Source organism: Scleropages formosus, chromosome 10, assembly GCF_900964775.1.
Source record: "Scleropages formosus chromosome 10, fSclFor1.1, whole genome shotgun sequence".
NCBI classification, from domain to species: Eukaryota; Metazoa; Chordata; class Actinopteri; order Osteoglossiformes; family Osteoglossidae; genus Scleropages; species Scleropages formosus.
Window position 1 is genome coordinate 21,237,339 of NC_041815.1, and position 22,724 is coordinate 21,260,062.

General features: G+C 43.8%; 1 protein-coding gene across 4 annotated transcripts; it reads right to left on the reverse strand.

The window, feature by feature from the left end:
* Positions 1-1,622: 1,622 nt before the first annotated feature.
* Positions 1,623-18,131, reverse strand: egln2 (egl-9 family hypoxia-inducible factor 2). 4 transcript variants are annotated; one of them, XM_029255553.1, is made up of 7 exons: positions 17,679-18,131; positions 17,024-17,068; positions 15,137-16,369; positions 5,634-5,753; positions 5,043-5,179; positions 2,611-2,678; positions 1,623-2,508 (listed from the first exon to the last, which is right to left on the reverse strand). In XM_029255553.1, the coding sequence occupies exons 3-7, from the start codon at positions 16,283-16,285 to the stop codon at positions 2,456-2,458; spliced, it is 1,527 nt and encodes a 508-aa protein (XP_029111386.1). In that variant the 5' UTR covers positions 16,286-16,369; positions 17,024-17,068; positions 17,679-18,131; the 3' UTR covers positions 1,623-2,455. The 4 variants fall into 4 exon arrangements, with proteins under 4 accessions (XP_029111386.1, XP_029111384.1, XP_029111387.1 ...); XM_029255551.1 differs by having other exon boundaries at positions 15,137-16,510; XM_029255554.1 differs by lacking the exon at positions 17,024-17,068.
* Positions 18,132-22,724: the final 4,593 nt, after the last annotated feature.

Sequence of the window (22,724 nt, forward strand, 5' to 3'; positions counted from 1 at the left end):
CGACAAATGGCTGGCTGTGGTAAATGAAATGCACATATACAGAAATATGTCATAAATGATGCTAGAGGATAGCTTAGAGCCCCCCTTTCAAACCCTCCCTTCATGGTAGTGCAACCATCAATAAAGCCCAGTTCCGCAGAAAAAACTGCGCAAAAACTGAACGTTTGCATCAGCATTTACACACACGTAGTCTTTAAACACACCATTTCTTGGGAACTTTACACGTCCCGTAGACTATGAATGTTGTCAAGAAGGGGAAATTAAGTAAAACTCCGACGTCCCTGCAATCAGACCCCCATGAGGTCAAGCACTCGAAGGGGCACGGAGTCATGTAGAAAAAGTGTGCGCCAACGAGTTTACATAACCGTTCTCTGCAGTGGAGATCATGAGCCGACTGCACTGCTGAGATCAGACATGCAAGAGTCGGTGAGTCAGGGACAGCACTAATGACAGTGACAACGTTGGGGTACGGGTGCCATTACTGCCATGGTTACATGCGCATGTTGGAACAGAGATACTGGCTGTAGAGAAACTCCTGACCGTGAAACTATGATTCCAATTGCAAGTAAAGTCTGGTGGTAGAGAAATGACTCAAACATAAAAAGCTGGAAAACCACTTTGCTCTTAATTCAAAAACTATCCTCTCTTCCCAAAAAGGTAACTTAGCATGAGAATGGCTACTTGTGTATACACTGCTGATTTGTACATACATCTGCTGTGTCTCCTGAGTGCATCTGCAAGAGCTTGTCTATTTATGTGTATGTATACATCACCATCAGAACACTGACAATTCAAAACAGTGAGAATTTGACTTCAAAGTAAATCCATTAAACTGGTTTAACCAGTTCAATGAAACACCTAAACAGTGAACAAATATCCACTAGTGTGGATAATCACAAGTCTATTTGTTAAACCAATTTTTAGATTGTTCTCAAATATCCTGTGTGTTGCAAACGGGGGACACCTCTTGAGCCTAGTTCACACAGAAGGGCCTTCCATCCTTTATCTGTATACCGGTACCCTGGGCCCCTCACCCTGACAAAAGCAAACAAACTAGCAAGAGGGTTTTCCAGCAGCTCAGCTATGTAGTTCAGAGTGCACATTGTTAAAGATGATATGCAAGAAAGCAGCATGTTCATGGCCCTTCCACTGAGGTGGCTGACACACAGGATGTCCACTTTTCAGCCCTGCCATCTCCTTAGAGTCAAGCCAGGTTCAAATGATCTCTCAGAGAAAAGTCAAACCTGTGAAAGTAAACAGCCTAGGAATTCTCAGCCCTCACTATAGGGACCCAGTAATTCTACACTGGGATGCTGTAACACACCAATGCAGGTACAATATTTATCACACGATAGTGGTTCTTCAGGAGACACATGAAAGCCCTGTCTTAAGAAAAAAGTAGTGTACTGCTTACACATGATCCTTTCTTTAAAGAGGAGTGAATCATGCAGATTCTCTTACATGTGAGGTGACTTATGAATGACTGAAAAATGCTGTTATTTAGGGACCAGAACCCATTAAGTTTTCTTACTCAAATCATTACCATGTCAAACACCATTTTTCTCAAGCACAAAGAAAACACAAAAAAATAGTTTTTTTTTTTTATGTTTTTTCTCAAGAAGGTCACATCTTCAAAAATATTTTACAAAGAATTCAGAAATATTTTCATTCATGAAATTAAAGTCAGTTTAATCATCATGTCAAAGAAATGTAATTTAGGCAATCACTATCCCCAGCTCCTGGGTTGAGAACCACTGGTCCCAACCCACCCTTCTCTAAAATCCCATTCTTCTTGCTATGGAGACAGTCTGCACACAGAGGACTCCCGCAGCAGGCCAATCCGCTATGCGCACATTGCGTGGTTCCCAGAAAACAAGGTGCAGGGGCTTTTTAGGATCTTCTAGTTCCAGAGTTTATTATGCACTTCCAACTCTTCCACCACAGGACTGAGAAAGGGAGATGGGTATGCACCCCTCCATGTGGTTGTAGCCACTGGCTGTTGCTGTGTTAATCACAAGTTGCAAAAGCTGCCAGTAGATAAGCTCAAGTAAAAGCATAAAACACCATCTTACAATCCAATTTTGATTACATTATTAGAAGAAACAATTAAGAACATAAAGATACAGGTCCTTTGTTGATTTAGTAGGTTCTGTGGACATCCCTTCTTCAGCGAAGAAGTTTCCTGCCTCCTTCACTACTTTTTACTTAGGATTCCCTCTTCTCAGCCACCATGTGGACCACCTCTTGCTGCCATCCATTTGGCGCAGTGAAAAGCCACACATGACCCTGTGCTACAGAGGAAGGCAAACTGATGCACGGGTCAACTGGGAACAGCCTTATGCTTGGCGGGGCCCATGTAGTGTTCTCCCCACACAGTTCTTTCAACAGCAGTACAGGTAGGCACATTTTTTGTTCAGAGCACACTCCTGGAATTGGGCTGCCACTGAAAAAAGGGTTAGGGCTTGCTGCTTTGAGTGACAGGCACTTGAACACCCTTTTGTCCCGTTGCTGTGAAAATGGAAACAAGTAGAGATACATTGAATGCACAAGTCAGATGGGAGGGCAAGGGGTTCAGTGACATTTGGGGTATGACACTTGAGTGTTACTCACCCAACCGGTACTTCTCTTTGGCCTCCGCTCGCTCCTTTGCGTCAAAGTACCAGACTGTGATGGCATAACTGCCAGATAAAGGAGGGGAAAGTACTTTTAGTTTCTTCTGTGACAGCCTTATAGTATACACTGCAACATGTATAAATCAGCCAGTACAGCAAACCTGAACTCTACATTTGTAAACTAAACTCACAGATGAAGGCCAACAGGTTCATCTCTTAGAAGTGGGTGACTGCTGTGCCCTTGAGAAGTATGTCTAATCTGCCTTAGTAAGTGTGCAGTTAAATTTATTTTTTTGCAACCTGGGATGTTTGCTAAAAAGTGTCAAAGGATAATTCTGAAAACAAAAAAATTCATGAGAAGGTAATCTGCAAACAGATATTCATACACACCTGCTTATGATTCCACAACATATACAAGTTCTGAATAACAGTTCAAAAAGTAGATCAGCAGGACATACCTGTTGTCCAGCAGTATCTGAATTATTTTTTGCAGTAATGGTGTTTTGAATTTACTGCTGCTGATTACATAGTACAAGCCAAAACTTCCATCCATTTCAAAATAAGAAATGGAACTTGCAATAATGCCACCATTTTATTACTAATATGGCATACCACATAAAAAATTAAATAATTTAATGTGTAGGTACTAGTAATGAAAGTATATCTTAAATATTTACTTAGCCCAAAGATGTGAAGATTACATTTTATAAAACTGAGATCACAGTCCTGCAGTAAATCATCATCACATAACCAAAGTAATAACTGGACATAAAGTAGTAAGTTTAGGGGGGTTGCAATAAACAAATGGTCCTGGATGTGTGAACTATGTTCTGAATAACCTTGTAGTCCTTTCCCCAGTGCACTGAGGTGACATTGTAAAAAGATGTCATCTGCAAGAAAAGCTAGTAATATAGGAGACAGTGAGAGTGCTACAACCAGTGCCTTTCTGAAAAACCATGGTGATCACACACTGCATGCCAACGCGCCATTATAGCATATTTTTCTGTGCAATACTGTTATACAGTATTTCTGTGTTGAGAATAGGGGTGGTTGTGCCACAAGTGTAGAATGGTCATTTTGTTCATTCCTGTCTTGCTCCAGTCCCCACCCCAAAAGTGAGAGCGTTGGCATTGAAGCGCTGGGCTACCTGTATTCAGGAAAAGCATACTTCCTGCGTCTCACCCAGGCCCTCAGTGATGCCTGCAAATCCCTCATCCCCAGCAGCCCTGCTCTGTTCTGCTCTCTCTTCTAAGCTCTAATGGTCCTTTACAGTACTTCATAAGGTTGGATGCTGCTGGAAGAACCTAATAAAATTAGCACTGCACTTCAAAGACATTTACTCTCCCCAAAATATCAACCCCATTTGAGTTCTCTATTTTAATTAAACACAAGGGAAAGTTATGATTAGTCACTCAAAGCAGAAATCAGGTAAATGGTTCTCTGAAGTATCACTATACAATTTATACTCTTCAGATTCATTTATATTACATTTATTTAACAGATGCTTTTCTCCAAGCGACTTCCAGTGAGCTCAATGTAGTGTTATCAGCCCACACACCTTACTCACCACGGTGACTTACACTGCTAGATACACTACTTACAATGGGTCACTCATCCATACATCAGTGGAACACACTCTCTCTGTTACTCGCACACTAAGGGGAACTTGAACAGCATGTCTTTGGACTGTGGGAGGAAACCTGAGTACCCAGAGGAAACCCACCCACACAGACACAGGGAGAACATGCAAACTCCACACAGACTGAGTGGGGATCAAACCCATGTCCTCCCGCACCACCCAGGCGCTGAGAGACAGCAGCGCTACTCACTGTGCCACCATGCCGCATACTACTACGATAACTTTTTTCACAAAATGGATGCCTTACTGACAAGGATATTAGTAGTTTAAATGTACATTGACACTTCTCACCCCGATACATACTTGTGGCTAAATTAGCTCTCACTCCGTAAATGTTAGCAAACAGCAAACATGAAGGTGATGGGCTAAGAAAGGCAGTGTTGCAGGGGTTGTGCTGTTGTGTCCAGCATAAACCTGGGCTGTGACCTGTCACAGTTCGGCCAGTACCAAAAGCAGTGTAGGTGTGACATGGAGTGGGGATGCGTTTGCTTTACTCTGAAATCATGTACAGTTCATGGAGCATGGCAAGGTGAACTGAATTCTCAGAAACATACTAATACATCTAACATGACTGGAAAACATCCATAATTTCATAAGCCTTTCAAATATTGACATTTTCTAGTGCATGAATAGTATGTATGGACGGAGTTTTTAAAATAAAATTTAAAGCTTTGCATACTGTATATACAGACAATACAAGGCAGAAATGGGAAATAAAGAGTGTGTCGGGAGCAGGCGGCAGCTGCTTGGAGAAACCCTCAGCCAATAACTCAGGTGCTGCGGTTGCTCACCGTGTGGCAAAGGCAGGCCTGACCTCATGCGGGTTCCGACGGTCAGACCAGAAGATTAGCAGCCGATCGAAGAGTGGCTCAATGTTGGCCACCATGTTCTGCCCCTCTGGGTAGATCTGCAGCAGTCCTCCATGGACCTAAACACATGCAGGTATTCACACAGAGTGAGTGATTCATAATAAACACAACATGAAAGAGGATTTTAAGACTTTAGGAAACTACAAGTAGAGGTAATTTTGTAGAAAAACATTTAAAAAATATTTCAGTTTACAACTAAGTAGCAAAGCCAGTAAAACCTCAACAAAAATACTAAATGCTACAAAACTTCTTACGAACTATATGACAATGTTTGCAAAGGATTCATTTCAAGACAAAAATGTTTCCCTGGATGTCTATAAACTCATCTTTCTCACGTAACCGCAAGAGGCAAGACAAGATTGCAGCAGAGGATCTCTAAGGGTAAAAGTTGTTTGTTTGACAGTGAACAGACTACTGTTTCTCTTGCTCCACAGAATGTACCAACACCAGCACAGATGGGTTGATGTGCTGACAGAACACTTCCACATACAACAATGAGACTCCTGTACTTACTTTGAAGTCCCAATCCTTGTTAAGATAGTAGATACAGGTTATGCAGCGTCCATCTCTATTAGGGTTGTCCACATGACGCACGTACCCTGTCCCATCACCAGGGTAACAGGCTACCATCGCCTAAGGAAGAGTCATGGAGTGAGTGCACAGAGGAAAAGCAATATCTCCATGTTTGATTCCCTTCAACCTCAAGAGACGTGACCTAATATTTGGTTTTCAGTCTTAATTTTTTGTTGGTTAACTGGTTTCCTGTTGTTAATGAAGCTGCACTATAACTGCAAGAGGTATAAAGGAAAAAAAGTTTTCTGCCTGTACACTGTAACCCGGCGTTCAGTTTTTATTGAGAGACACTGGACAGTGCATTATCTGGCAATACCTTAAAAACTGTTAGATGCAACAAACAATTTCAACAAAATATAAAAACTGTCCTTGCTTGAGTCATGGCTGTCACAGTAATATTTTGCGTAATATTTAAGTTTTTTTGCCTTTTTATCTTAACTGACAGAACATTACTAACCCATTTATGTAAGATTACATTTTCCAAAATGTACGGCTGTAGAACTACTGGGTAAATTTGATACCAGTTTATAGAAGGGCATGATTATTTTTAATAATCCAAAGTGTATGGTCACTAATTAAATAAAGCAGTGTCACGTGTACTTTATTCAACAGACATCTGGCTTGTTCCTTTCTTGGAGCTAGCAACCATAGGGTAAGAAGCCTGGGTCCTTAACCACTACAAAATTTGGTAAACATACCCCAGTAGACCTTTACCATGAACTCTTGTCATAAAACATGAGCATTACCTTTTCCTTCAACACTTTCTAAAAACAGATTTTTACTATAGACTACTACGAGACTACAAACGTAGAAATGGAAAATCGTACTGGGGTAACAAGATTTCTTGCTTGTTTGTGAGTATTTCAACCTCTCCCAGTATAAAGTGAAAATGAAACTTGCATTTTACAGCCTTTTTCTAAAGTTTGCAATATAACATCATGTCTCCAGTCTCAGTGACCTTTGCATGAAATGCTCCCAGCTTACTGTGCCCATCCCAACTAAAAAAAGCTGGCAGGAAAGGGGTGAGAATAGTCACCCCCCACTCCTGCTTTTTATTCCCAGCTATTTCCTCTATATCATAATTGAAACTGGTTGTTTACTCCATATGTTGGCTGTAATAGCTCTTTGTGGAGCTGGGGGACTGCGGTATATCCTCATGCCTTTCCTGTACCTGCTCCAGGCAGGGTAGAGGTGGTGGGAGAGATGAGCTGCACAGACCACGTAAGACGGGTGCACTCAGGTCATAGTCAATGGGAGCCAAAACTCAGTTTGCCATTTTTGTCTGCATTTGTGCAATTGCACAACTGTGTAAATCACCAAATTCATCCTCAAATAAAAACTCAAATTATATCCACAAAGCAACAACCAAGAGTAAAGTGCCCTGGAAAACAAGGGGTCAGCCTCAACCAAACATTCAGGTATCATTTAATGGTGCATCCTGTGCCTCGTTTATGTCACACAGGCAATGAAGCAGCATTTCAGGAAGAGAGATGCTTACTGAGGGGGGTGAATTCACAAGACACACCACACCAGTACACTGTGCCTTTAAGCAGTGCCCCGACACAACAACCTGACATTCCGCAAAATGCTGCGTCATCACTGGGCAGAGAATTACCCTACCACTTGCGTACTCAAAGCAAAACACAGTCCTGCCTCTGCTGCCTTCCCTTCTTTCACTGATGTGGGCTTAACCCTCGCATTTCCACAGAGCAGCTTTAAATTGTCATAAAGTGATTCACACATGGCTGACCATATCCATGTACTCCGATAATTACCCATTCCTGATACAAAGTTTGCATCTGTGGACTTGGAACTCAAAAAAAATTAAATAAATTTAAATTAATAAATAAAACACTGGTGAGCAGACAATCAAAAAAAGAATTTTTATATTAGGCTGCACTCACACTTGGCTTAGCAAAGTACAGAACCACATTTTGCAGAGCCAGCTGCTGGGGGGGTCACCTTCAGTGAAGCAACTGCTTTTCAATTCTAAGTTGAAAAATAATAAATCTGTTTAGAACCCTAACTTGGTTTATTTAAACTTGTTTCCAATGACTTCCCAGTTTAAAAACACTTATTACCTGTTTTTAGGCTTGTGATATTTTAATCTGTGAAAATGATGGTAAGTGCTTAACTATGACACGTGCATGTCACTTTACTAAAAACTGTATTTGAATTATGTTTTTGCACATTTGCAGGTATAACACTGCTGTTGTTGGTTACTTATCTGGATAATTTGTCCTTAAGTGTGCTGCTCAGTTTATTTCTTTAATTCTGCTTGGACTGACAAAATGTGATGCTAAGGCTGAAAGTCTGGTGCACAGCTAGCAATGGATATGAGATCCAAACAAGTGGGATCTCCATGCTTGTCAGCAGTGTTGTGCTATGGTTAGTGAAACTTATCAGGCCCAGGAGAGAACATTTCATCTTCTTGCCGCCTAAACAACCAGCTTTTTTTTCTTCCCTTGTTATCATAGTGCTCATCTCAGCATGGAAAGCGAAGCATTACACACATCGGTCACACGACTTGGTCTGCTTGCAACTGAGGGAGAACTAACATCATTGCTGGTTACCGAGATCTCAGAATCAGACCTAATTCACTTAGCTACAGGAGTGCTGTGAATTTAGGTATAGCATCCACTGCTGCAACTACAGGTCTATGGGGAACACATTCTGAAGTTGGTCTACTGAACCTCACGCTGACGACAAAGTTCCGTGAGCTACACCAACAGCGCTGTAGCCTGGAAATGCAGTGCCACAAATGAAAACAGCACTATGACCATAGACATGATCACCACCAGTACTTACTTCTCATTCAGTTTGTTACCATTCAGTAACATAGCTACATGCATCATAACAGGTGGTGCAAAGAAATAATGTTCAATGGTTTCAGAAACCGGTAACTATTTGTTGACTAGAGTGTTCGTCCAATATAGTTCCATTTTTCCTTCAGAGATTTTGGAAACAAAACTGGCCTGGGTAGTTGACAAACCGAAAATGGATGTCCTATTGTAATCTTACAATTGTCTTTATTAAACCACATCAGTCCAGCATTTGGGCCCTTCAGTGTTCAGTATAACACTAAACATCATCTTATCACCAAGGCCCATTTCTGGAGGAATGTGCCTCTTAAGGGGCACGGTGGCGCAGTGGGTTGGACCGGGTCCTGCTTTCCGGTGGGTCTGGGGTTCGAGTCCCGCTTGGGATGCCTTGCGACAGACTGGCATCCTGTCCTGGGTGTGTCCCCTCCCCCTCCAGCCTTACGCCCTGTGTTGCCAGGTTAGGCTCTGGCTCCCTGCAACCCCAAATGGGAAAAGCGGTTCAGAAAGTGTGTGTGTGTGTGCGTGCCTCTTAAACTACATCAGATGAAAAAGTCAAATGAGAATATTGTGAGTGCAAATAAAACAGACAGACCTGCAGCAGTCAATTGCTGTTAAGACACACAATTATTCAAATATGCCACCAATTAGCTGACAATTGTCTCGTCTTGCCGGTCTGTAATCCTGCACTCCAGACCTGATTAACACTTCACCGTCTGCTAATCAGAAAGTACCGACTATGACTGGGGATTTGCCAAAGCCACCTATGCTAACAAAATTTCATACCCATTCCAGCACAGAACTTTCTCAGTCAGCAGGCAAACATTTTGATATGAAGCTAGCCTAGGTCTTCAAAGGTGACTCGCTATAGAATTAAATTCATAACACATAACATTATGTTGGAAATGGCTGCAGTATTATGTACTGGGTAAATGAGTTGGGGGGAGGGGCAAGCGCTAATGATTGTTACTAATTGAACTCAAGGGATTTTATCTGACAGCTTTGTTCTAGCATCTTTTTCAAAACTTTCAACCATTCCATGCTGAAACATCTCCAATGTGACAAGGATACAAAGTGAGGCTGTGGGTGACAGGTTGAAGCCCGAGGCAGAAGGTAAATAAGAACCTCATCCTGGGTACAAAATAGAATCCTTAAACTTAGCAGGAACACTAAGTAAATCTACGTGGCATGATATGGCTAAGGAAGTGACTGTCCTTACCTGAGTCTAAGCAATGTACGTGAGCTTGCCAGCCCCCATTACAACCTTTCACAGGCAGACAGTTTCATCTTTTGAGCAGACTACATGGACTGGACTGGGAGAGCCAGTGAAACTTAAGTGCATCTTGATGCTGCACAACAGTCTCTCCTCCCCTAGCATACCTTTGGTGTCCATCTATAGTGCAATGGAGGGAATCACACATACACAATGTCTACAACTGCTTGTCCCAAAGGGGGTCGTGGCAAACTGGAGCCTAACCCAGCAACACAGGGCACAAGGCTAGAGGGAGAGGAGACACACCCCAGACAGGACACGTCCACCACAAGGCACCCTGAGCAGAACTTGAGCCCCAGAACACCACAGGACACCCCTGCCAAACCCACTGCACCACCTGGAGACAATCATTAAATGTCTAACTAGCATTTATTCTCAAGTGAGATTAAACACATTAGGTTCTAAATAAAATGTTATAGAAAACCAAAAAAGGTGAGGTTAGAACCAAAAGCAATGCTTTGCTCTGATTGTATTCCAGGAAGATGAACAGGAACTAAGAGAAGCCGTAAGATAAGACCAAACAAACACAGGAAAAGTAGCTGGGAAAAACGCAAGGGTTCTGGGTGCCGAGTTGTGCTTGTTTTTCCACATTCAAGGACGACTCAGCAGAAAAAGGACTGGCACTGAATCCAGGGATGATTGAGAGTGGAGATGTGTTTTCCAACTCTCTGTGGACTTCATATGTAGCTGTGACACCCCCATTACTCCTGCCTCACCCTCCCACCACCCTCAACTGCTCCTGTTCCACCAGAATGATGTATCCTGGGAATTTGTCAGAGACCCCTCCCTCAACATTCTTATATTCTTGTGCTGGTGTTCCCCTTCCGTTTGCTCTTGCCTTGTTCATCCACTGTTCCCATCCTTTTCATTGCAGTTTTGCCCCTTAATCCTAATCTACAATATCTCCAATTGTGTCTTGCCCATCCATTCCCTTCATCATCTTTTGATCCTGTAACCTCCAAAGTATGCTGTCTTCCTGTCAGTTTCATCTTTTTAATTCTTCCATCCTCTCTCCCTCAAGCTCCACTTGGTTCCCCTTTCTCCTGATGTGAATTTGTTTTAATTGTGCATACATGTATTTGAGTGTGTTCATTGGGGGCTGGCTGAGTGAGAGGATAAAGCTCTCCACAGTGTTGCAGATCTGGGTGGATGAGTCAGCCTTGGTGCTGATACTACAGCTGAGTCACACTAACCGCAGCTATGGCAGTTGAGAGCATCTGACTGCATGTCAGCCACTTGCATTTCTCTTCCACTGAACCAACACCAGTAAATCAAGTGCATGCATCCAACAAAAAGATAAAGTGGATAATACAATAAAGTATAATATTATATTATCCCTATGGGTGTGTTCACAAGGTAATTGTAAAGCCAGGTCAGCCCTGAATTACCACACAAAGTGCCTGATATGTGCTTGTGCATGTTAGTGATTGAAAGCCTGCACAAGATGAACGTGTTCATTTACAGTTACATGATCAAATCCCTCCCTTGAGAGGCAAAACATGGCAAGGGTTGGGGACATGCTAAACCTTACCCCTCCTGAAACTGAATGTTTACTGCACTCCACAGAGCTGATAAGCACTTTCATCTCTCAGTCACAAAACACTGCCTAAAAGATCCTATTACCCTATATAGCGCTAAAGGATTCCAAGTGACTTCAGCTTGTGTCTGGTATTCACCAGCTATACCTTCTTTAGATGGAGGAAACGCACGCACGCATGCACACAGTCGGAAATTGCTTGTCCTGAGCGGGGTTGTGGCGAACTGGAGCCTAACCCGGCAACACAGGGTGCAAGGATGGGGGGGGGGCACCCCAAGCAGGACTCGAACCCCAGACCCACCAGAGAGTGGGACCTGGCCAAGCCCACTGCGCCACCCTGGAGGAAACATACATGGATTAATTATAATTAAAAAAAAAAAAAAAAAAAAAAAAAATTTCAGAACACTGACTCAAAATAAGGAAATCTGCACACTAATTCCCATCCCTACCTTCTCTCCATTAAGAAAACTTGACTGGTTTTCTTGAAAACCAAAGTTCTTCATGGACAAAACATACTTTTGACATTACCTGACCTTGACATAAAGTATCCATCTCCTGCTTAAAATCTAGAGCAGACCTCATCCCCCTCATACTTGACGATGTTAAATTTGGCTATTATACTTTTGATGGTTGATCATTCCAGGCTGCCATTATGAAAGCATATCTTCTCTCAGCAAGCATAGACATTAGGTTTGAAGAGAACATGTGGGTGTAGGCTATTCCCAGTCTGCAGAACCTGAGCAAAACTGGCATGATTCACTTGATCCCCTCAGTGCAAACTCGCCCCTCACCCCACAAACACTGTCCAATACCATATTACTGACTCTGTGCTGTAATTCCCATGCTACACGGAAGTATTGTCTAAGACACCCTTAAGAAACAGACCTACTAATTTTACTTATACAGCTGGATATTTTGCTACAGCAGTTTGTTAAGCACACTACTGAAGGGTGTCATGACAGAGACCCCCAAGGAACTTGTTCAGGTTTCTGAATACTATGTACATCCTATGTTACTTACTGCTCTTGCTTACATGTTATAACATGCCAGGGTAGATCAGGTGGTAACGCAACTTTTGTATAATCATCTCTGTTGGCACTGCATTTTAAATGCATCTCTCAGCCTTGGGAGAACTGCAACTCTGACACCAGATGTCAGAACACTGGAAGACTCTGAGGACCAAACATTGTGATTAGTGCTTTTGTTTCAACTGTGACTGACACCATCAATTCTCTTTGTCAACCTGTAGAACAGGCAGCTCTAAGTGGAAGTTGCAAGGTAACAAAAGCAGGCCTCACAGCTCCCGCATATGCTGAAACTACAACTTTGTCTTCACCCATATAGATGCATAGGGAATTGATTGAGTCTGACTACTTATTTTGTTCGGTGGTTAACCAAAGAAAGTTCCATTCAAGAGGACAACTTTAAAAACACAAAACCAGATAATCCAGCATGGGCAAGGTAAGGTACCAGAGTCTACAGAATATGATGGTGCGAGCCTTGCACCGTTACAAAACAAACTCTTCCCTTATCCAAAACAGTGCATGGGTTAGGTATCATGTTTGAGAAGTGAATCAGGTTCCAGACTTGGACTTGCATTTTGAAGAAGGGGCGCTGGGCTACAGCACACTTTGCAATGCTCTGTGTGTCCTGTTGCCAGGGAAACAGGAGGGGTGGGAGTGCTTGCAGGGGGTGGAGGGGTGAGCAGAATATTTTGGCAGACAAGCAAGCAGTGAGCTGATAAGGCACTCTTGGGGGGGTTAGAGGAACAGCAATGCCTGAGCTCTACATAGGAAGGGAAGGCCAGCTTGGAACAGAACAGGCTGAATCCAGAATCCGGTGCAGTATTACCACTGATGTTGGGCTGTAGATCCTGACATATCCAAGAGTTCAGAAGCTCTTTGGGCCTTGACGCAATTCCAATTGCCCTCTGCTTTGTACAAACATTTAAGGTTCATACGAATAACTGTTGGGGGCTAAGGTTACGAAAGCACAGCTCAGCAGTTTAAGGACATAGGCAGTAACATGAAGGTTGCCAGTTCAAGCCCCACTCCCTTCTACTACTGTAGTACTCTTAAGCAATATACTTACGTTGAACTGCTGTAGTAACATATTTAGCTGTATAAATGGGCCAGTTGAGATCAGATAAATGTATCACCTTATAGCAATGACAAATATAACTTCACCTGCCTCAATGACAAAAATGCTGTATATTTGTAGTGTAATACAGTTCTCTACCATCATCTATCAAAGGTGAACAAGGTTGAACATTATCAAATTATATAAATGACTAATTCTGGTAAGGTGAAGGCTTGTGGACAGTAATGCCAGCCATTGGATTACTGGTTTGCTACCGACACACTTTATCAAAGGTGCTCTCAGTAGGTGATAATGTGACCTCTGCTGCATAGCCAGCATTGTTACCAACACTGAATCTGTGCTACATTAATCACTCCTAATATTTCTCATTGTAGAAAAATTACACTGGTCAATTAAAGAGATAAATGGGATATTGAAGCAATAACAAGACCTACCCAAGCATTTTTGAGATCTGGATAACAACCAACAACCTTCCAGTCATAACTGTACTTTGGTTGGAAATAAGGTGTTTAATGGGATCTGACAAGCATGTAGGTAAGTTGGCACAGGACAGGCAATTGTTTAACTCTGGAAGCTATAGTAGCATTTTCAACCAGGAAAGTTGCAGAGTAGATATAACTTAATTTAGGTAGGTGTAAACCATGCAGGCTTAAAATTAAAAAGATAAGGCAAAGTGTTACATGAAACCCAGGACAAGAATACAGCATACACCAAGACTGTGTTCACTCCATGGCCACCTGTGCTTGAGGCCAAGTGGCTCTGAACTGGAAATTTGTGTGATGACCAGCTATGAACCAAGATGGGCACTAAAGACAGGCCTGTACATGTTGCCAGGCACTGGCGTCACTGTGATCAAATGTCAGAGCATGCGTCACGGAAAGTGCCTGTTTATGAATGACCACTCCACCATGGGTGCAGGTTTTGGACAAATCCCAAAAGTTGTCTTAATATTCATAAAGTTATACTACAACTAAATGTCTTTTTCAGTGCCACCCTGCTATTTTAAAATAATCCCAACTTCACTAGTCAGTCATATGTAACAACAGCAAGACCCCATTTTGGGATCTGAACCGGTAATGTGAAATTCTGAAGTCCAGTTCTTCCAACATTTGCCCTGAAACTACAGACTGACTCAAATTACAGAATTTTGTTGTGTGCACATGCACACAAAAATACAGACAACACAAACATACGTGCGCACCAGCTTATGGCAAGAATGTATTGTTTGCGTACGGGTGCGAGATTGAGATTGAAAGAGCAGTCTTCAAAGCGAGGGAAGACTGATGCAGAGCACCGATACCAAGGCTGTGCTTTCACTCACGAAACAGCTACTAGAAGGAGAATAGGAAACACGCAAGAACTGGGGGAGTGCTGGCTAACATTATCCCAAACAACATTGTGTGATTAAACTAACAGAGATGCATTATCTTACATATCACACAAAGATGATTGAAGCAAAAAAAACCTCAAACCCTACAGTTCTGCAAAGAGGATAAGAACGTACAGGTACCGCACAATACGTTGAAGAGCTTAAAAACTGCAGCATCTGCAACCCCGTTAGCGTACTGTGCAAGTTAGCACAAATATGATGCACCCATCTGTCAACAGGGACAGTCTGAACGTGCACCTACAGCTGATCTGTGATTACTGTGCATTTTTACTGATGGCACTGCCCACCCGTTCCAAGTGCCCCCCCCCCCACAGGCTCCCTCACCTTGGTGCGGCCGTTGATGACGCAGTTGCCCAGCTGCCCGTTCATGGCACTGTACATCACGGCCTCATCGATGTGGGCCATGAGTAAACCAATGTTTTTGCAGCCTGGTTCATGGCCTTCCACCCAGGCAATCTGGTCCCCACGGATGCTGCGTGAGGGGATGGCCCTTTGGCTGACCAGCTGTCCACCACGGAAACTGCCACTCTGGTTCAATATCTCCACCTCCTTCAGCACCCGCTCACCAAGTGGTAGCCCCAGGAAGCCATCCTTCACACAGATACCATAGTACCTCATGCAGGGAACAATATACTGCTGAGCAATACGCTCCGGTGACCAGCCTGCAGTCATGGCAGGAATGGCCTGAGCCTCAACCGGTGAGCTGCAGGACTTCTGAATCAGGGTAGGGCTGGGCTTGGGCTGGGACCCAGAATGGTGGGCCCTATGGCCATACGAGTGAGAGCTCCCATGGTGGTTGCTGTCCACATTGGCTGCCAGTGGCACAAGAGTCTTGGTCATTTTTGTGTCCGCTTTACATTCATCAGTCTCAACCCGCCTTCTTTTGCACTCTGGGGATGATGGCTCCTCAGGCCCAATGACCATTCCTGTAGCTCTCACAGACCCTCCAAGCCCACTTGGCAGGCCAGACTCCCGGTTCTCCACACCCACCCGCCGGTGTGGGGCGAGCTGACGGACATGCAGTTCACCATTTGCTCTTTTGGCTGGATGCACAGTGCTGTCACACGATGTCTTCTCCCCATTCTCGACTGGTTCCTGCTTGTTTGGAAGCTCTGCCGCCTCCTTCCTCTCTGAGTGACTGTTAGGGACCTTCACTAGACCATCACTGTGGCTGGTCGCTGCCGGAGGAGTGACCTCGCCGTTGCACAGCGGCAGTCCAGTCTTTGCCTCCCTCTTCAGGACAGCTGCCCCTGGGGAGAGTGCTTTGGAGGCCAAGTCAGCCAGCAGCTCTGCTGCTGTGCTGGTACCCACCGGTGCAGTGCAGTAACCATTCATCCCCATTGTGGGCCGCCGCTGCGGATCTGGACCGTGGACACACTCCCTGCGTTTGGATTTCTCCTCTAATGTCGGACGGCTTTCAGGTTCACGGGAAGAGCTTAGTTTTAAGAGGTCCGAGTGTTCCAAGCTCTCCATTTCATCTCGTCTGGTCCTAGACAAGCATGTAGTTCACCTTCTCTCCCCATTTTCTGCAAAATCCTCTTTCAGACAGGGAGCATCCTGCACAACCGGAGGCACGGCAATAAGAGAGAGTGTCACCGTTGCGTTGGAAAGTTTCATATTAACACCAGTTTTCAAGGACTGTAAAGAACAGCCTCCCTTTACTCCTCTGACCAAGGTCGCCTTTAACTTTCAGGATGTCTACAGAACAAAAAACAAGGCAATTAATGTTTGACTTCTCTCACAAGTCTGCATGCACAGAGACTCTGTAAAAGAGTAATTTTCGAAAGCTAAGAAAACACCTAAGTGAACGAAAGAAAACAAAGTGCAGAAATAAACATTCCAGAAACTTTCAAAGTCATCCATATAGAAACGATATCTTATCAAAGCTTCCTAACATCTTTATAATATTTTACAGGGTCCAAAGTGAACTACCTGAGACATTTTTAAGATCAAAGTGTGAGGAGACCAAGACTGGTGAACTGGAGACCTGTGAAGAGTTCAAGGTCCAACTTTGGCTTGCTTTCTAATTCATATCTTCATACAAGGGACAGAGATTTATATATAGACGTAACGGGGGAACATGGGAAGTTGTTACACCACCGGTTTAATAACGTATCTTTTCAAAAGCTACTGGTTCTAATGTATTTTTCCCCACAATATCGTATGTCACCTTCCAGCTTGTTAAGTAGTATCAGTACGATCGATACTTACGGAGGCGTTACCGCTAAACTTTCCTCAGACGGGGCCACAATCCACCTTTAAGGGGAGGGGGGGGGGGGGGGGGGAGTGTATACGTTTATATTTTTTTCCACATGCATTCTATAATGCGCTTTACAGACAAGCCTTTTTCTTACAGACTTTCACAATGAAAATGTAATAAGTGCCTTTTTTTTCCCCAACCGTCGCGCATCGTGAAATTTACCTCAGGCTCAGGTCAAACGTTTAACACCGACGACCCGACCACTAAAACAAGCGCCTCATTAAAAAAAAGTAATTATTAGCTGACAAACACAAAACACCAATATGTCGTTTAATTAATAAAAGGGCAAAAGTGAGAGCACGAGACAAGTGGAGCGCGGAGGAATCACGACGTGGAGGATGGTTCTCGGAAGCCGATCATCCACCACCACCACCATCATCATCATGTTCCTGTAACGTGTGTAAAGTCACGTTCCGGCTGTTCCGACCTCCTCGGTAATTCTTTCTGCATCTCATCAGACCAGTCCTTCTAAAACAAGAACCTCCACAGCGGTGCCGCACCGCGCTCTTACTGCTTAATTCTTACCCCCCGTCGCAGGCAGACGCTACGTGACCGGCGGCCGGTAGATACGGTTTCCGGGATGGTCCAGTCACGGCGGACACCTACCGTTATCTGCCCGCCTGTGCCCGTGGAAGTCCTCCGCGCCCGTCCACTGGTGACTGGCGACCGTAGGAGGGACCGCGCGCCAGTCCCCGCAGTCACCAAGAGGAACGGGCTGCGTTCGGCTTCGCCGCGCCTCTTCTCCAGATCTCCCTCGCGCCAGCGTCTAGGTCTAGCGTGCTCGCTCTCTCGCTCCTCTCTCTCTTTCTCTCTCTCTCTCTCTCTCCCCGTCTCGCGCGCGCTCTCCATGAGCGACTCTGTCAATTACACGTGCACACAGCTGTCACGTGACGCCCGAGCTCGCTCCGAAAACAAAAAATATAAACATGACTCTCGCTCACGAGAGAGCGCGAGTATTGCTGCTCGATGTGATTGGAGAATAATCATGGTAGCACAATCAGGTTTCACTGCTATTTTTTTTTTTTTTTTTTCTTTCCCCGTTTACAGGGACATGCTCCAACTCTTTCCTCATGAATTTCTGCGAAAAGAGCTCGCTCGCTGTCCGGACGGAATTCCCCGAACGGTTATAAGTAGTAGCTGCACCTCACGTAGCGCTGAATCCCCCAAGTACTAATCATGTCACTGATCGTGAAAGCTTAGTTTTTTTTTAAGAAAATGAAAAAGAACCTAGGTCACAACATAAAATAAATGATTCGTTTCACGTGACACGAGTGAAGCGTCTGACTACTGAAGTTACCTGTAGGCCTGTGCTAAATGCGTTCGGGCGCGACCTCGCGATGCTTTTTGGTTAGTCGTCATAACGCAGTCGAATGTAATGCAGTAATTACAGAAATGAACTGGCTCGCAGTGGACCATATGGTTGAGCTGTTCACATGAATCTAATTACCATGCTGTGGGAGTGTGAGAGTGTGTGTGTGTTTTTCTCGTGTAGGAAGATGATGACAAAGCAAGCTCCATTTATCGAGGACAGATGTAAGAAGATAGGCCTCATTTCATCCCACTGTTTACAGTAGTAGCTGTGCATATATATGCACAAAAATATGCATTTGCGCAGGTCAGCAGGTGCACGGCGGTTAAGACCACAGACTTGTAACCTAAATGCTTCGAATCTCAGGAAGAGCCCTGTTGCTTTATCTCTCACAGATGTGCAAAACCAGAATCGTCCTTGTAAAATACCCTCCCTAAGGAGTGATGATGTAGTCGCTTGACCTTAATAGTGGTCGAGAACACGGTGCCCTGGTGTGAAAATTATTTGTTCAAGTTCCGTTGAGAATGACTTTTATCCTATTTAAATAGTTTAAGCATGAATGTACAATGCACCAGCATGAATGATGCACAAATTGTATTTTCTATGAGATCTTTGGAGAAAAGCATTTGCTGAATGAATGTCCATTTGTTTAAATTTGTTACATTTTGTGTTCTTTAAGGAAAGTGGTGACTCACCTGTTAAGTCAAACCAACGTAGGTATGTCGGCACTGTCCCACATGTAAAGACAAACGCAACCACGAGAATATGATGCCAGGGGGACATGTTTACATGTACTCAGAGGGCAAGGCAGTTTCACAAACATACATACTGCTTTTATGCTTGGCATTACATCATTTATTTGTGTTTCAGGGGCGAACAACATAAAGGAGCAGATGAAAGGTCACCAAAGGTCGATCCACAATCGCCATTTTCAGGGATTTTTTTTTTTTTACAAAGGCCAGACAGAAATGAAGCAAAGCTAAGGAACTGAGACATTTGGATAAGCAGTACCTAGAAGACACTGAAATCAATACATGGCGTTGACTAATGGAAAAAAAGTGTCATGCTGACACCAGCCATTACAAATGGTGTTTGGCATGAAGTTAGTTTCAGTGGTGGAAAGCACCAACATTTGTGTTAACACATCCGCAAGCAGGTGAGGCAGTAATAATGAAATAAGTCCTCAAGGTTTCTCTAGAAAGGGGTGCGGTGGCAGGTTTGGCCTATGCTTGCTCTCTGGCAGGTCTGGGGTTCAAGTCCTGCTTAGGGTGCCTTGCGATGGACCGGTGTCCCATCCTGGGTGTGTCCCCTCTCCCTCCAGCCTTGCACCCTGTGTTGCTGGGTTAGGCTCCAGTTCACCACAACCCCACTTGGGACAAGCGGTTTCAGACAGTATGTGTGTGGGAGTTTCTCAGGAACACAGCAAACTAAATTAAGTAAGCATTCATCCATTCAATCAATGCTTGTCCACTTCAGAGTTGCGGTGGTCCAGACCTTATCCTGGAAGCATAGGGTGCGTAATGATTACTTGTGCTTCTTAACTTTATCATGCTTTTCTCCCCTTCTGCTATTGTCAACACCCTTGTTCTCTTGCCCTTGTCTCTTTAAGTATAAGATCTAAGACATTCTTTAAGACAGAAAGCAAATAATTGTTGGGGTCATTGATAGTTAAGGTAATCTTATCAGTATGGTTCTGTTGAAGAGATTAATTAATATAATATGGTTAATGAACCACGCTGCAGAGTCCACAATATGTTCAGAGCACTTTGAATGGAGATGTCTACTTTACAACAGTAATCTTACCTAAACAAAGTGCATGATGCCGATGGATGTGTTCAATTACTGTTTTCATTTTGGTAAATAGGAACAAATAGGAACAAATACAATAACAATCATTTTGCTCTGCTTTAAAAGCTCTGATGATCTTCTCTGAAGTCCACTGAGTCTTTCCTTATGAGACCACAATAACATAATGTGCGTATGTAACAAATCACCGTACACGTAACGAGTGCAAGTTGTTATGCGAGGACAGGTAACTTACATTTATTCATATAGCAGACACTTCTCCACAGTGATGTACAACTTGTGGTAAACAAAAGCGCTTTAGATGCAGACTTACAGTTGTCAAAGTACAGTTTGTCGAACCTTTTTTGCTGGTGTACATTACTGGAATTGCTGCGTATAGAATTGAGAGGCGGACAAGAAATGTGAAGATGATCATGACAGATGGTGTGATGCAAATTTATGTAGCTGTCAGAAGATCGGGAGACAAGAGGTTCTGAAATGATGGGTGGATGTAATGCTGAAGGGATTCAGTAGTTTAGGAAAAATACAATTTAGATGGATGTACAGCAGTTTACTCTTCTCCATTCATAATCAAGTGTGAAACGAGGTATGCCTGGTGACTGTGCGGTCATTTTGGTACTACCTGACATTCAGAACTCAGTGTTCACTATCTTTTTAGACCCTACATTGAGAACAGAGGACCGGATGACCCACCGATGTTCCCAGTGTCAGCTGTGCTTTTGTTCGGAGGTATTGTAGTCAATGAAAATACAACAGGAAGAATATCTATTTTTAGAGAAACAATATGCTATTTCACATCACTGCCTTCTCAGCGCAGTACCCCTTTAAGTACATGGATGTTGTATAAATGTGAGCTGCCCTTAATCCCCTGCAAAGGAACATGGCTCGTCTTCTCCGAACAGAGAGCACTTAATAAGTGACGCGCTCCAGGCTTGTGGTGGTGGGGGAGGGCGGTGACACGTATCAAAGAATAGAGCTGGAACCCCGAGTATAATTTCAAGTAAGTACTGCAGCCACAAAATCTTCCGCGCTGACAACCTGTCCTTACAGTGTGACCTCCAGTTGTCTGTCACGCAGATACAGAATGACCCAAGAGCGACACGTCGGTCACAGTGTGCGATGCATTTCAGAAGTCAAGGATGACGAAAGCACTGTGATAAGCAAAAAAGTTACACACAAGGACAGGTGGCAGTACGTGTTGCCAATCTATTCGGAGTATGAGGCAAACGGCTTCACGAATGTTCTGGGAGGTGACTTTGGGTGGTGTCTGCTCCTGTTGGCAAAAATTTTGTTAAAGCTCATGGAGAACTCAGCTATGGTTGGGGGTGGAAACAACTGTGTTCTTATCATAGGGACCCTTTGCTATAACTCGTTGTCATTTTACTGTGATGGTTTATTTTTTTATCTCAGTGTTCAGCTGAGACTTTTATCCAAATGGATTGTCATTTTGGGCCATCTATAACATGTATACTTTTTTACCGGAGTAAGATTAAGACCTTTACAGGGCCCACTGGAAGTAAAGTAAATTGCTATATTGTTATCAGCATTACTGGTACATTTTTCCATGAAACTTAGTAGTGGCTGTTGATACAGCTTGCAACAGAGATTTAGAACATTTCTCAAGGTTAGAGCAGCAGGATCACTTGGATCTGAACCAGTGAAAACCTGGTTGTGTGTGTGTGTGTGTGTGGGGGGAGGACTCTGAATGGGTACTCTGTGCTATATCTTTTGTGTCTAATGTGTTCAAAATAATGTCGCTAATGAGCATCCATCAATAGTAGCCCAGCGACCACCCGGACATGGCAGGTATAATTTTTTCCCATATCAGTGGCAACAGGAGCTAGACATGTCATGGGCACATAGGATCAGGTAACCCAAACATTTCTTAACTGGCACTATGAGTTCACTATAGGCAGCCCAAATTTTGAAGGGTGATGCCTACATATTGTGACATTTTAAATAACCAATGAAAATATTGAAAATGGCACATTTTCAGGTTTTAGGACCATAGGCCAGGGCTTAAAAACAACGTCGCCAAAAGGTACACTCTCACAAAATGCCATATACACGTTCTTTGACCCATTTTGTCCCAGGAGGCGACGACAATAATAAAAGGACAACAAACGGAATTTCTTGTGTACACAAAGAGGGGAACACGCAAAGGCGCGCACACACCTGTGCACACGCACTGAGCGCACGCTCACAAACAAGGCAGAGGAGAAGCACGTGCGCGCGCACCCTGCGGCGGGCTTCCTGTGGGTCTGGCGGAGCCGCGCTTCCTTCGGTGTTTGTCGACCGCGGTTAACTCTTTAGGGCACCACGGTGGGGTAGCCGGACTGCTTCGCTTCGGTTCACTGCCGTAAAGTATGACTTTGAAATGGGCTCCGTCGTAATCGGAAGGGAAAATCACGGCTCACTGTTACTGTAACCAATCTGCCGCGTGTCGGTTATTAAAATAACGATTAATTTAATAACATGTACGGACACGCAGTTCACCGTGGTTGTCGCACGGCACTAGACTAGTGAAATCCCAGAAG

What these genes read in the sequence shown, in the direction of transcription:
- egln2 (XM_029255554.1), bottom strand. Translation starts at nt 16,285, where the DNA reads ATGGAGAGCTTGGAACACTCGGACCTCTTAAAACTAAGCTCTTCCCGT. An exon ending in ACAAGGATTGGGACTTCAAA is followed by an intron (nt 5,180 to 5,633) that starts GTAAGTACAGGA and finishes GCATGTGTTTAG; the next exon opens with GTCCATGGAGGACTGCTGCA. An exon ending in CAAAGAGAAGTACCGGTTGG is followed by an intron (nt 2,509 to 2,610) that starts GTGAGTAACACT and finishes CCATTTTCACAG; the next exon opens with CAACGGGACAAAAGGGTGTT.